The sequence below is a fragment of the Schistocerca piceifrons genome, chromosome 4 (assembly GCF_021461385.2).
Source record: "Schistocerca piceifrons isolate TAMUIC-IGC-003096 chromosome 4, iqSchPice1.1, whole genome shotgun sequence".
In the NCBI taxonomy this organism is placed as follows: Eukaryota; Metazoa; Arthropoda; class Insecta; order Orthoptera; family Acrididae; genus Schistocerca; species Schistocerca piceifrons.
This window is the reverse complement of record NC_060141.1, coordinates 407,053,054-407,065,954: the sequence shown is the minus strand read 5'-3', so window position 1 is coordinate 407,065,954 and position 12,901 is coordinate 407,053,054. Positions and strand designations below refer to the sequence as shown.

Below are 12,901 nucleotides of genomic sequence, written 5' to 3'. Positions count from 1 at the left end.
AGTCTGGTCCCTTCAACCCCCACAAACCAACCAACTTTATTCTTAGGATAAAATACCTAATGTGTATGCTGCATCATATTCAGTGGACATTGTAACATTTTACAGAACAAACAGTCTGATGTTCATGCATCCCTACAGCACATTGTCCAGTACCATTATCAGTTAAATCTCTGTGCAAATTATTATTGCTCTGGTGCTACCATTTTGAGTGAACACAATATCTCAAATGTAGGCTTTCCTTATCACCTGGACATGACATTTTGTCTGTACTGTCAAAAGACATACTGGTCTTGTCATCTGGTATGACCAAGGTTCTATGTCTGAATGCTGGTAAATGTCAGAATTATCAAACACCATATTGTGAGAACTTATAAAAACACTAAACCATTCAAAATACATTTGGGGAAAATGAAAACTATAAAATGTGTGCAGTGTCATGACAACACATGCTCAACAACAGTGGACACACTATACTTTCAAGTTGTTTTCTCTATAGCCAAATAATTCTCAGTCCAGTGAAATAAATACTGAAGAGAAAGAGTTGCACGTGACATTAAGTTATTTAACAACTGAAGAGGAGTTGTGTCAGTACCAATGAATCTTCGATGTTATACAGCAATTTTAGCATACAGATACAGGCCTCTGTAAGAGTGATATACACCTTATGACTACTTTGTCAATGCGCTACACAAGCTACTCAATACAGCTTCTAGGTGGCAACAATCACATTGTCTTCATTTAGACACTTGTTATAGTAAAACTTGCTCAAACTGGCATGTCTATAATTTGGAAATCTGCCCAAACTGTACAATTATTTCAATCCTGATGCATTCAGTGCACTGTTATAGGCTGACTTTTTGTATAAAGCAGAAATGGAAAGCAAATCTTAGAACATACATAATAATTCATTGTAGAATATGGAAAAGAGCCTATACTGTACTACCATATTACGGTTCATTAGAGATTCACGACTCTACAAGGATGTTACTGGTACATAGTGGTAACCTATGGGACCAAACTGCTGAGGTCCCTGAGCTTACACCACCTCTGTTAAGCGGTGCAAACCCAAGAAAAGAGGTCCAGTGCAGCATGACACTGCTGTTGTGGACCCAAAACCGCGCCGCTCTGTGCAACAACAAATTAGTTATTTTAAGTGTCAGAACAGTAAATCGAAGGAAATCTTTCATTCGTCGGCACTCTGTCGGCTTTCTCATTTTCCTCATTATTGACGCACACCGGCGCATACAGGAACACTGTTGTGCATTTACCAACATCCTGCTGCTATGTGTGCAGTGAAAGAGGTGGGTATTGTTCTGTTAAACAATAGTTTTACCTGTCAGGATCATTATTTTCTGCCAATTTCAGTTGCCTTAGTAGCGTTTTAAAGAGCTACAGTAACATGTTGAAAAAATGGTCATTAACACTTAACAAAGAGATTAATGTAATCGATGTGACTGAGAAAGACAAACTCTGAGCGTGAAATTATGTTGCGTTTCAAATGCAGTAAAACACAAATTTATGAGGCTTTAAGAAACAAGGATAAGAAACAAGGATAAGATTCAGGATGAATGGCTGAAAGGGAATGGGCAGATGAACAGAAAGGCAAAGATTGGAAATGAAGAAATTAATGAAATAGTGTGGGAATGGTTCATAAGTGCGCAGGCAAAAAACTTCCTTTATCTGGACCCATGTTGCAGAGTGAGTTCTGGAAGTTGCTAAAGAGCTTGGAATTGTGGAGTTTAAGGCATCCACAGAACGTCTGGACAGTTTCAAAGCTAGGCACAACATTGTGTGGAATGAAGTGTGTGGGGAAGCTAAGGAGTGCAGGAACAGAATGGAAGACAATACCGTCCAACTTAACTGTGAATTATGACCTGAAAAATGTGTTCAATGCCAATGAAGTGGGACTGTGTTATCACAGGCTGCCTTCAAAATAACTACCAGTTCAAGGTGAAATGTGCACCAGCAGGAAAATGTCCAAGGAAATACTTGCTGTACTTCTGTGTGGGAACATGTTGGGTGAAATGTAGAAGCCACTGTCAATTGGAAAGATGGCAAAACTGCATTGTTTCGAAAACAGACGTCAGTAAGCTTCCACTCACAAGGTGAAGCAATACAAAGGTGTGGATGGTGAGTAGTCTTATGAAAGAATGGCTGGGCTCTTTCAATGCCAAAATGAAAAGAGGAAATCACTAATTTCTCCTTTTCCTAGGCAATGCAAACTGCCACCTGAAAGTAACATTATCAAACCTAAAATTGGCTTGGTTCCGTCCAGGTTCAACTAGCCTCACACAACCCATGGATCAGGCTGTTATTTACACATTCAAGTGTCATTAGATGTGATTACTGATGCATTTTCTTATTCTTAGTGTTGAAGAAGCCGAAAGTGTGTGTGTTCTTGCATGGTCAGTTTCTGTCCTGGATGCAGTAAGTTGGATTGCCTTAGCAGTGCTTGAACAAAGTGGGGTTTGGGGGTCAAGAACAAGATGCTTCTGTGGCCATTGAAGTTCAAGAAAATGCATCAGCAATTCCTGAATTAATGAAAATGCGAAACATTTCATGTAGTGCAAATGGTTACATTCAAAGTGATGACTTTCTGTCAACTCACTCCACTTTCACATCAGAGAAATCTGCAACACACAGGATGATGATGATGAAGCCACTGCATGCGTAAACGATGCTACGCATTTTGCAGCACACACAAATTCTCCCAAGTTGTTGGAACTACTGAATGGTGCAAAAAATTGTCTAGAGAGGAAAAAAAACAGTTTTGGACAGGAAATTAAAATGAGTTTTCCTCTTTGATATGTGGTGAAAAATGTGAAATGTAAAGCAAATAAACATGAGAGTAATATGTATGTACATACCATAATAAACAAATTTGAAGTTAGGGTAAAATATAGAAATGCCGTGTTATTTATCAATTAGTATAATAGTCCAGTGTTCTATTGTCCAATATACAGTAAATGAACATCTACTGTGATGGATTGAAGGTACGTAAATACAGTATATGCATAATTAGAAGTTTCTATTGTACTTTTGTGCACGATACCTGACAAATTTTACATAGGCCAAGTGAGTTTTGTGTAATTCGGAAACTTGTCCAATTTGGAAAATTATTTCAATTCCAGACAATTCCATTTTGAGCAAGTTTTACTGTATATGAAACACAAACATGCTAGTGATTGCTGAAAAATAATCAAATTGTGCGCACACAATGTAAATCTGTAGTTTAAAGGCAGAGGATACTTGCAGAAGTATCATCTTAGTTTCATAAACATCTTTGACACACAACTTCTCCAGTCCACATAACCTAATACAGAGAATATGCAAGACTTGGGGTGAACAAACAGCTCAATGCAGGTGTGTCAGATTTAGTAAGGGAAGAAACAAAATATTTGTTTATAAAACAGGTAAACCCATAACAGTATTTTATTGAGTATTCTACATGCAAAATTAACTTACATTGAAATAAAGATAGTAACCATGAGCATGAAACAAGTACACTTTCATATCAGCTGCCATATTGTTTTAAATAGTGTACCAACTGAGTGAATCTAGGTAAAGTGTGTGACTAATTTGATTTTAGGCATTATGAAAGAAATAATATTTCAGGACATGTGTTACCAACAAATGAAAACGCAAACTGAATGTTTTTTTGAAACCAAGAAGTCTTTAGCTGATAACTGTACTACCTGCAAAACTGCATGTGGCATAGTTATACATTGAATGTTCTATTTTTATGAGCACGTGGTAGGATGTTTCAGCACCTGCTTCAACCATTATTATATTTTGTAAAACCTTGATTTTGAAACCTGAAGTGGAATAATTTATCATTTTGTACACAATGGTAAAAATATACATTACAGGGTGATAACTGACATGGATGTGGCAGTTCTCATGATTATTAACCACAATAACAGTGTTGAAATTTTATGTTTGAACCAGTATGTTGCCAATTTGAGAAATATGGAAAGATTACTTCAGTGCTGCTAAAATAATAATTGGTATACTGCCTGTTGGTTTCCGTTTCAGATTTTTTGGACAATGTTATACAATTTTTTTTTAATGTTTCACCACAGTGAGTGGCTGCAAAATGTCAGAAAAATCTATGACAAAATATTAGATGAAGAATGCAAGAAAGAAGTCAACAGGCAATATGTCAACAAGTGGCTAGGAAGGCCTCAACGATTTTGTACAATAATAATCATTTAAGATTGTTGTTACATGAATACAGAGTGCACACACATGTAGATGCTCATACTGATTAAAAATTCTGAGTTTACACCATACTACTGAGCAGAAGTATTTTCACATACAGTCACAAATTCTCAGCACCTTAAAGAGGTGTCAGTTTACTATTTCGTATCACTGAATCAGGCATGCTGCTCAAGTGCTGTTTATAGTCACATAAACAAAATATGATCATTGATAACACCCTACTGACAATTTCTAAATCATATAACTGATTACACAAGTTTCCTGAAAATTAGCATCACAATTCCACTCGAACATACATTAATTGAGTGATATGCATCCCCCCCCCCCTCCCCAATTTGTGAACTGCACATATTCATTAAGTCTAAATCTGACTACGATGAGAGATATTATATACTTTCAGTAAAAAACAGTGGCGCAAAAGAGACAACTGAAATCAGTATAACCTAGTGGGTAGTGTCAATAGCTTATTGGAGACTACTAAAGTAGAAAGACTGGCAGAAGAGGGATGAAGAAGGGAAGGAAAGACAGTGATTAAAAATGCTGGTTATGTAGTGTGATGGTATGAGACTTATGTGTGTAAATACAAAACAACAATAAAACAGTACATAATGCAAGAAACTGTCAACCTCAATTTTTTATCATTCTCTTAAGAACAAAGTTTCAAACCATGGAATAAATGTAATTAGCTGTGAATACAAATATTTGTGTAGAACACTCTGTTGTAATAACAAACACAACAGATCACAAAAACAGGACTAGACTCACATTCAACTTCCCTGAACATACTAACAAAACATACGAATTTCTAACATTCGTATCTTTAAATCTTATTTCGATAAGCATGCACACTTTTATCACAATTAAAAGCAGTTAAAAAAACAACAACAACAATAATTTGACTTGCACGCACAGATCACTTCCATTTTCATCATAAATATTCTCATCCACACACAACTATTGAATGCAACATGTATACTTAAGTACTGGTTAATACTTTGAACATTTTTATCACTGTCACGTAAAACTTGATTTTTAAGGATCTGTATCAACAAGATAATACAGACACTGTTCCCGGGATGAAAGCTGTCTACATTTCTTCTCTACTACAACACATTTTAACAGCTTGTCTATGAATAGTAAACCTATGATCGCTTAGACAATAGGTTGTTCAAACAACTAAATTAGCAACTGCTGCAAAGCAAACAAATAATGTCCCTTCTTAAATGTCCAATACGAAAACCTCTATAAAAAACTATACTCTCTCAACAATGTTAACAAATTTAGCATTTTAAAAAACATTTTGTAGATATGTTAATGATTGTAGTGGTAGATATTATCTGCCCATTTCTTTTACACTTTTTTCTACACAGCCTTAATAGCTAATATTCAATCTCAACAATGCTTTATATGATAACACAGCACACTTAAAAAAATACTGCTCAAAAATTGTTTCCTATCCAACTTGAAAGGGCTTACAAAAATTTTAAATACAAGTTACAAATTATAGGTAAACAATATTCAATACTTGCACATGAGTTATGTATGTGTTTCTCCTATGTATTGCCATATCACACATCTGTGTCTTTTCACATAATGTTAGTTACAAATAGCTTATGATGCCCGACTAAAATGTAGGATTGATACCAAACAGTAGTTGTATAACATTTATTACATTCTGCTGATATTACCAGTACTTAATAACTGTAAAAAAGCTTTTCAAATAAACATATAACTCTTTGTGTTAATTAAGGCCAAAGTGTGCCATGTGTTTATGGACAGTACAGGAATCAAAATTCATATATAGACACAAAATATTCCAAAGATTACTACTGATTCCTGAGAGATCAATGTAATATAAAAGGAAAAAAAAAAATTAAGTAAATACTGTTCTTAACAATACATTCTGTAAACTAATGGTGTCACTCAAAAATGAATATTTAACAGGGGAAAAAAAAATATTTCTGCTAAAATAGTGCCAGCAATAACAGCAGAGGCCCTTCCAGTTTTAAAAAAGTATTACAAAACTGTACATTTACCACGTGTCTCCTACAGGAGACAAAATAAAATCCATGAACCAAGTCCTGTGCAGCTTGATTCATTCATTATGTCTATACTGTGTTTAACAGTTCAGAACTTCAAAATTTCCATGAGGAGTATGTTGCAACCCAGGCTGATACAGTTGTCCATGATGGGAAGTACTGTAAAAGCTGGTCAAGTCCTGGTGAAGTCTTGTGCAGTCCATGTAGAAAATGACTTGTCACTGCTATGTCCAGTGTTTCGTTAATTCTTCCTTCACCCTAAACAAAAATAAAATCCATGACTGCAAAAAACTGAGCGAGTTTGTTTTGCAGGGACACGAACTCCATTAAATTGTAGTCAGCTGAATCCTGCAGAACATTATAGCCTCACATACTATACTAATGTAAAATACAGTAGTGGCCCCCAGTATTTCTACTGAAACTCTTACAAATGTACTGAAAATACATGCAAGAAAGAAAGAAAGAACATCATACTCACCAAGCAAATATTTTGAGTGTGCTGCCTTGCAATGTAATTTAGACAAATCTACATGAAGTTACTGATAATGCAAAGGAGAAAGACTAAATAGAAAACCAGTTCTCCATGAAGAAACACTGAAAAACAGAATTTTAAGAGAAATATATGCTTAGTATTATCATTGTCATGGGCTTTTAGTTGTTTCTGGTTATGTGTATATTTCTTGTTCTGGTCAGTTTGTCTTACATGCACATTTCATATGGTTAAAAGGTTCAGTTTCAGCAATCAGGGGTACCCCATACGCTCAATGGATGGTGGTGGTCAAGCTATCATTATATTGCTCTGGCATTCACAGCTTCTACTACCCATGAGTGAAAAGCCACACACACAGTTTATGTTTCTTCCTTTCATTTATTGTGCACTCACACTGAGTGAGTGTCTTCTGCTTTCTCCACCACCAACATCATTTCATTTGCATTCACTTTAATCTGAACACACTTATTGGTGTATGTTGCATACATAATAAAATGTATTATTAAATTTGCAAAATAATGATGTTGAAGATAATTCATATTTTTGCTTAAAGTTTTTTTTTTTAATTATTGTTATTATGTACCTGGGGTGATGCAATAGCCGCAAGTCGGTCTTTATTTCAACATTGGATTTTTCAATTATTTAGTTGAGTGGTTCCAATTTCTATCATTAAATGAATGAAAGTATTAATGTGTGAATGTGGATTTCTATTAATACAAGCAAACTAAATCACAGGGTTATGCCTATTTCGGCTTTCTATTTCATTAATGTAAATTAAAAAAGCAACACCACAGTATTTTCTCAGACAGCACTCGTTAGGTTTTCTTACCTTTAGAATTATCCAGAATGTCCAAGGAACTGGTTCTGAAGCACAGCCATAATAAATAAAGTATGTGTCCCTCTCATTCCACTTTGGACCTACAAGTGGCTCACCTTCAACAAAACTCCAGCTTTGGAGCTGAAATCCATTGGCAGGAGCCATCATTATCCCCATATGGTCTGGTCCTGAAAAAGATGAGAAAAAGAAAATTTAATGCTATTTAATACAGTAAAATTTGATACTATCTAGTCACACACATAATATACAGTTGTATTTATTCAAGACATATTGAAAAGGGAAATAAATTAAAGTTGCAAGCATATACAGTCCACAGTAAGTGGTATGTCAGACACAAGGAGAGAGAAAAAGTAATATTTATTTGCTTCTGGAATAACCAAACTGCAAAGCATTACACAAAACAGAGTGGCCTGGTGCCCATTCCAAGTTATGTAGCGTGCAATCACAGAAAAAGATATAAATACAATGAGTAAAGTACCAATTTTTTTGTGAAGATTTATTTACATTAATGAAAGATTTCTCAATTGCTGATATGTGAAATGTATGACTGGCTCATCATGTCTGTATGACATTTAACAATATAATTCAGCTGTAGTCTTAGTAAAATGCAGTTATTTAATTATTATATTATCTTGAACTGAGTCCTATGGAAACCGGGATGCAACTACCATTCTCATCATAAATTTCCACTTCTCTTTTAACTCATTTATTTAACATTTTTCAAAGTAACATTTTCCAAATTTTCTTTTTAACCTGTGTTCGTCACCTCTAATCATTTATTGAACTACAGTTCAAGTAAAACGGTATATCGACACACATTTATTACAGCAAAATGGTGAAGCAGGACTGTCCAGAAGATAAATGTAAAGCTGTAGCAGCTTGCACAACTGTTTGAAAGATAGATGCCACCTATAGGAAAATTAAAGGAACTATTGAAGAAAAGGCAAGCAGTTACAGGAATATCAACTCTGCTGGAAAACCAATACTAAGCAAAACAGGGAAGGCTAAAGGGTGGAAGCAATGCATAAAAGGGCTAGACATAGTAAATACTAGTACACAATATTATAGGAAAGGAAGATAAAGGTGAGATAGGATATACAATACTGTGAGAAGAATTTGACACAGCACTGAATGACCTCCATCAGGGCTTGACAACTCACTGAATATGTGAGTGAGTACTATGAACTGTTCAGGCTCCTGCTCATGACCTTAGCAGTGGCAGCACAGTGGAGAATGATGGATACGCATCTGCACATTGTGGTCATGACAACACAAGGAAGGAGACAGGTGAGGATCATTTTTGACAGCTGTGGCACCTAGTAGCAATAATGATGATACACAATGCTGTCCCAACAACACTGTCTCCACATTTCAATCTGCACTGGGAGTAGTTTTCTGATGTAACTGTCTTATAGGGTACCATTAAACATGACACTACTGCATCACATACAGGATATGGCAGACAACGGACAAAGCCATCCTATATATCTTTGGAAGGAGTTTGTTATGGCACACCAGGACATTTTTATAGAAGGTGCGAACAGTGAAGTCAGAGAAAAGCTCATGGAGGTAGTTAGCAATGAAGGATACAATTATAAAGTTCAAGGAAGTTTAGAAAATATAGGTTCATCATAGAACTTCTTAGTTTGTGTGACTGCAGGCAGCAGTGCCAACCCTGTTGGAAATAAATCAGAATTTCTTGTAGAAGTGAAAGAGAAAATGAAAAAAAGCTTCCCATAACCAATACCCAATGTAGTCAGAGGTATCCAATTTATGTGCAAGGAATGTCGCTTTGGCAAAATATATGTGTGGTGGTGCTTTTACAATTGATAATATAATGGAGCATGAACTTCGAATGTGCCAATTTTAGATCTCTCCTGAAGTTATTAACCAGCAGCAACAGAGTCTTCACTTCTGGGTAAGGGTCAGCAGTAACATTTCACTGACCATATACAAGCATTCAATATTAAATTCTCACTTTTCAAGAATCAGTTTGACAAAGGAAATGCAATTTCTTTTGTAAAATTATCTTCATTTAAGGACTCCGGTATTAAAACAGACAAAAACTGTCAACCAGATCTACATAATAGAGGAAGAATTCCAGTTTTGATTTAAGAGTGAGGTGTGCTAGGGCATTCAGTGAATATTGCTGACATTTGCACTGACCTGCAGCTTTATGTACATGGACATCTGACAAATTTAATAACAAGGCAAATGTTCTAGATTTCTGCAAGGACTTCCATCAAGATTGATTTCCTCATTTACACAAGACGGCTACATGCATAATATGAATATTTTGTTCCACATCGATCTTTGAAGAAGTATTTCCAACACCAAAGAGCTTTAAAATTCCTACATGAAAATGTCAGACTGTAACCTTAACTGCACACTATGTCTACAAAGCACATGAATCATTTCACTGAATACAGAAAAAAAGAGTAAGAAGATAAAGAGTGCACAAACTGATTAAAATCATTACATTCATTATTTATGGTTAAGTACAATGAGAAATATATAACTATTTCACTGTAACATTTTGTGGAAGCATTACATTTTTAGTTCATTTGTTAAACTTATTGCAGTGCAATCTTCTTTAAAATGCCTTTTGTGTTTCTTGTTGCAATATTAGTTAGTCTAAGAAGTAAATGTTGTCTAGATTGTCTCCTCTGAAGTCTCTGCATGGCTCCCCACTCCATGACGTTTGAGGTGGTACAGTGTTCACAGGTCTGTATTTGTCGTCTGCTTGCAGAGTATGTTGGATTTGAAGCCCTGATCAAAGTGGAGGTATGGCATTTTCAGTAGGTGAGATTCTCCCAGAATTATTTAGATCCTTTGGAGAAGGCGCACACACAAAAAAATCCACCTAATTTGCAAAATAAATCAGACAGGTTAAATACCCACAGACTTAAAGAAGAATGTAATAATTGCAATTATAAAGGAAACAGTTGGTGACAGGTGTGAATACTACCAAACAATTAGTTTACTAAGTCATGGTCACAAAAGAGTGACAAAATTATTTACAGAAGAGAAAAACAACAGATAGAACAAAAAGTGATCTCCCTTGAGGTGACTTCTACCAAGAGGAAAGAAAACACTAGGGAACAGTAAACCTACAGTATCACAGAACTATGCCTAAAATGTCATTTTTTTCTAAATGATTGCCCATCTCGAGCTTCTGACTTCTATCACTTATTTCTGACCAAGCCCTCCAATATATCATACACCACCAGCAATTTACATAATGTCAACACAGACACGACCACTTCCAGTTACCAGTCAAAGGGAATGACCACATTCAAGCAACACATGTTTGCACAATAATCTGTCATCTGCAAGCTACTATGCTGCATGTGGCAGATGGTACATAGTGTTAGAAGTTTCCTCCCTTAGTTTTTCTTTGAAATTATACTGTGATATCTAGCACTTCATTTCTCTACACTAAATTTTGGGTGTTTGTAAAGCCAAACAGATCCAATCAGTTGAAAGAAAACAGTGGTTCCCATAAAATCTATTCACTGGAGTAAAAACCTTATGTATTTGAAATATTTTTAGTAAGCTCATTCTGATACAGTAACAGGTGCATCTGCATCGTCTTGGCCACTAAAATCAACGTAAAAACTACAACTTTCACAATTTTAATAAGTGAGAGGGCATAATGCCTTACATGACCATTGTCTACATCAATATGTAGACTTACCAAGTTATAAGGAACATCATTTCGATTGCAAGCTTGAAATGTTGATCAAACCTGTACATCTGTCTTAATCTCTACTGGTGCTACACACAAAGAACAAAATGTGCAGCATATTCCTCTTGTTGGTAACACAGAGGGCAGTGTTTGTTCCATCAAATCTACATGGCACCCTGCACACACACACACACACACACACACACACACACACACACACACACACAGTGGAGTTTCCTTTCTTCCCTCCCTGCACTCCGGCACTCACCCTGAAAATAGTTAATGGAAATTGAACAGATGATGTGTGAGCTTTCCCTGGTCATGTGCAACATTCAAGGAGTTTTCCTGTGGATAAGTATCATGAACTTTTAAGCCACACTTAATTCTGTTATCTGTATTTAAGTATGCATTTATCTTATTAATAAAAACAATATTCCAGTAACATATGTACATTCATCCAGAGGTACACAAGGATAAGAGAAGTTGTCACGTACACTACATCTGGGGATAAGTGGATCGGTGATACTAAAAAATAAGTTATAAAATGGATTTTTTTTTGTTTTAGGGCACAAAACTGCTATGGTCATTAGCGCCCGGTCTGTGACTTAGGAAAAGGTAAAAAACGAAAATGGAAACCAGCAGCAATGGGAACGAAACTCAAAAAATTGGAGAAACTAAAAGCAGAAGGAAAGCTTAAAAAACCACTACAGAAAGGGGTTGGTTGTCCCCAAAAAGAGCTTCAAATGACTGATGTCATCTCACTGGCACTAATAAACTCGAGAACGTGATCGGCTGAGTGCGTGTCATCTGCTAAAATGGACGATATTTCAGGCGACAGCTGTAGACGGGCACATAACGGAGTAAAATAAGGGCACTCAAGTAAAAGGTGTCATACCGTCCACAGCTGAGAGCAGTGGGGATAGAGTGGGGGAGGATCGCTGCTTAAAAGATATCGATGGCTAAAAAGACAGTGCCCTATCTGGAGTCTAGTTAAAATTACCTCCTTCCGATGACGCATTCGGGAGGAAGAGGTCCAAGCACAGGGAAGAGCTTTCACATCCCGCAATTTATTATGGGGAAGTGTCGACCAATGTGCATGCCATAAAAAAACAACACGACGACATAAAACACACTGTAGATCGGCAAAGGGAATCGTGCGAATAGCTGGCCGAAGAAGAGAGACTGCAGCCTTGGCCGCTATATCGGCGGCCTCATTTCCACAGATACCAACGTTTCCTGGGATCCAGAGGAACACCACCGAGACGCCCCCCAAGTGGAGCAAGCATAGGCAGTCCTGAATCCGGTGGACCAGAGGGTGTACAGGGTAGAGAGCTTGGAGACTGAGGAGAGAGCTGAGAGAATCTGAACAGATAACATACTGTATCTGCTGATGGCGACGGATGTATTGGACAGCCTGGAGAACAGCGTAAAGCTCCGCAGTATAAACTGAACACTGGTCGGGAAGTCGAAATCGATTTGGGGTGTCTCCAACAATATAGGCACTCCCTACACCAAACAATGTCTTTGAGCCATCAGTGTAAATAAATGTGGCATCCTTCATTTGTGCGCATAGAGCAGAAAATGCCCGACGATAAACAAGTGAAGGGGTACCATCCTGGGAAACT

General features: G+C 36.6%; 1 protein-coding gene across 2 annotated transcripts in view; it reads right to left on the bottom strand.

Moving 5' to 3' along the window:
- Positions 1–3,414: 3,414 nt before the first annotated feature.
- The window catches only part of LOC124795176 (endoplasmic reticulum metallopeptidase 1-like), a 321,828-nt gene continuing 312,341 nt past the window's right edge, over positions 3,415–12,901 (bottom strand). For both annotated transcript variants that reach the window (XM_047259075.1, XM_047259076.1), the window contains 2 exons: positions 7,580–7,755; positions 3,415–6,518 (listed from right to left, as the gene is read on the bottom strand). In XM_047259075.1, coding sequence (XP_047115031.1) covers positions 6,357–6,518; positions 7,580–7,755 — 338 coding nt within the window. In that variant the 3' untranslated portion in view covers positions 3,415–6,356. The remainder of the gene's footprint in view (positions 6,519–7,579; positions 7,756–12,901) is intronic.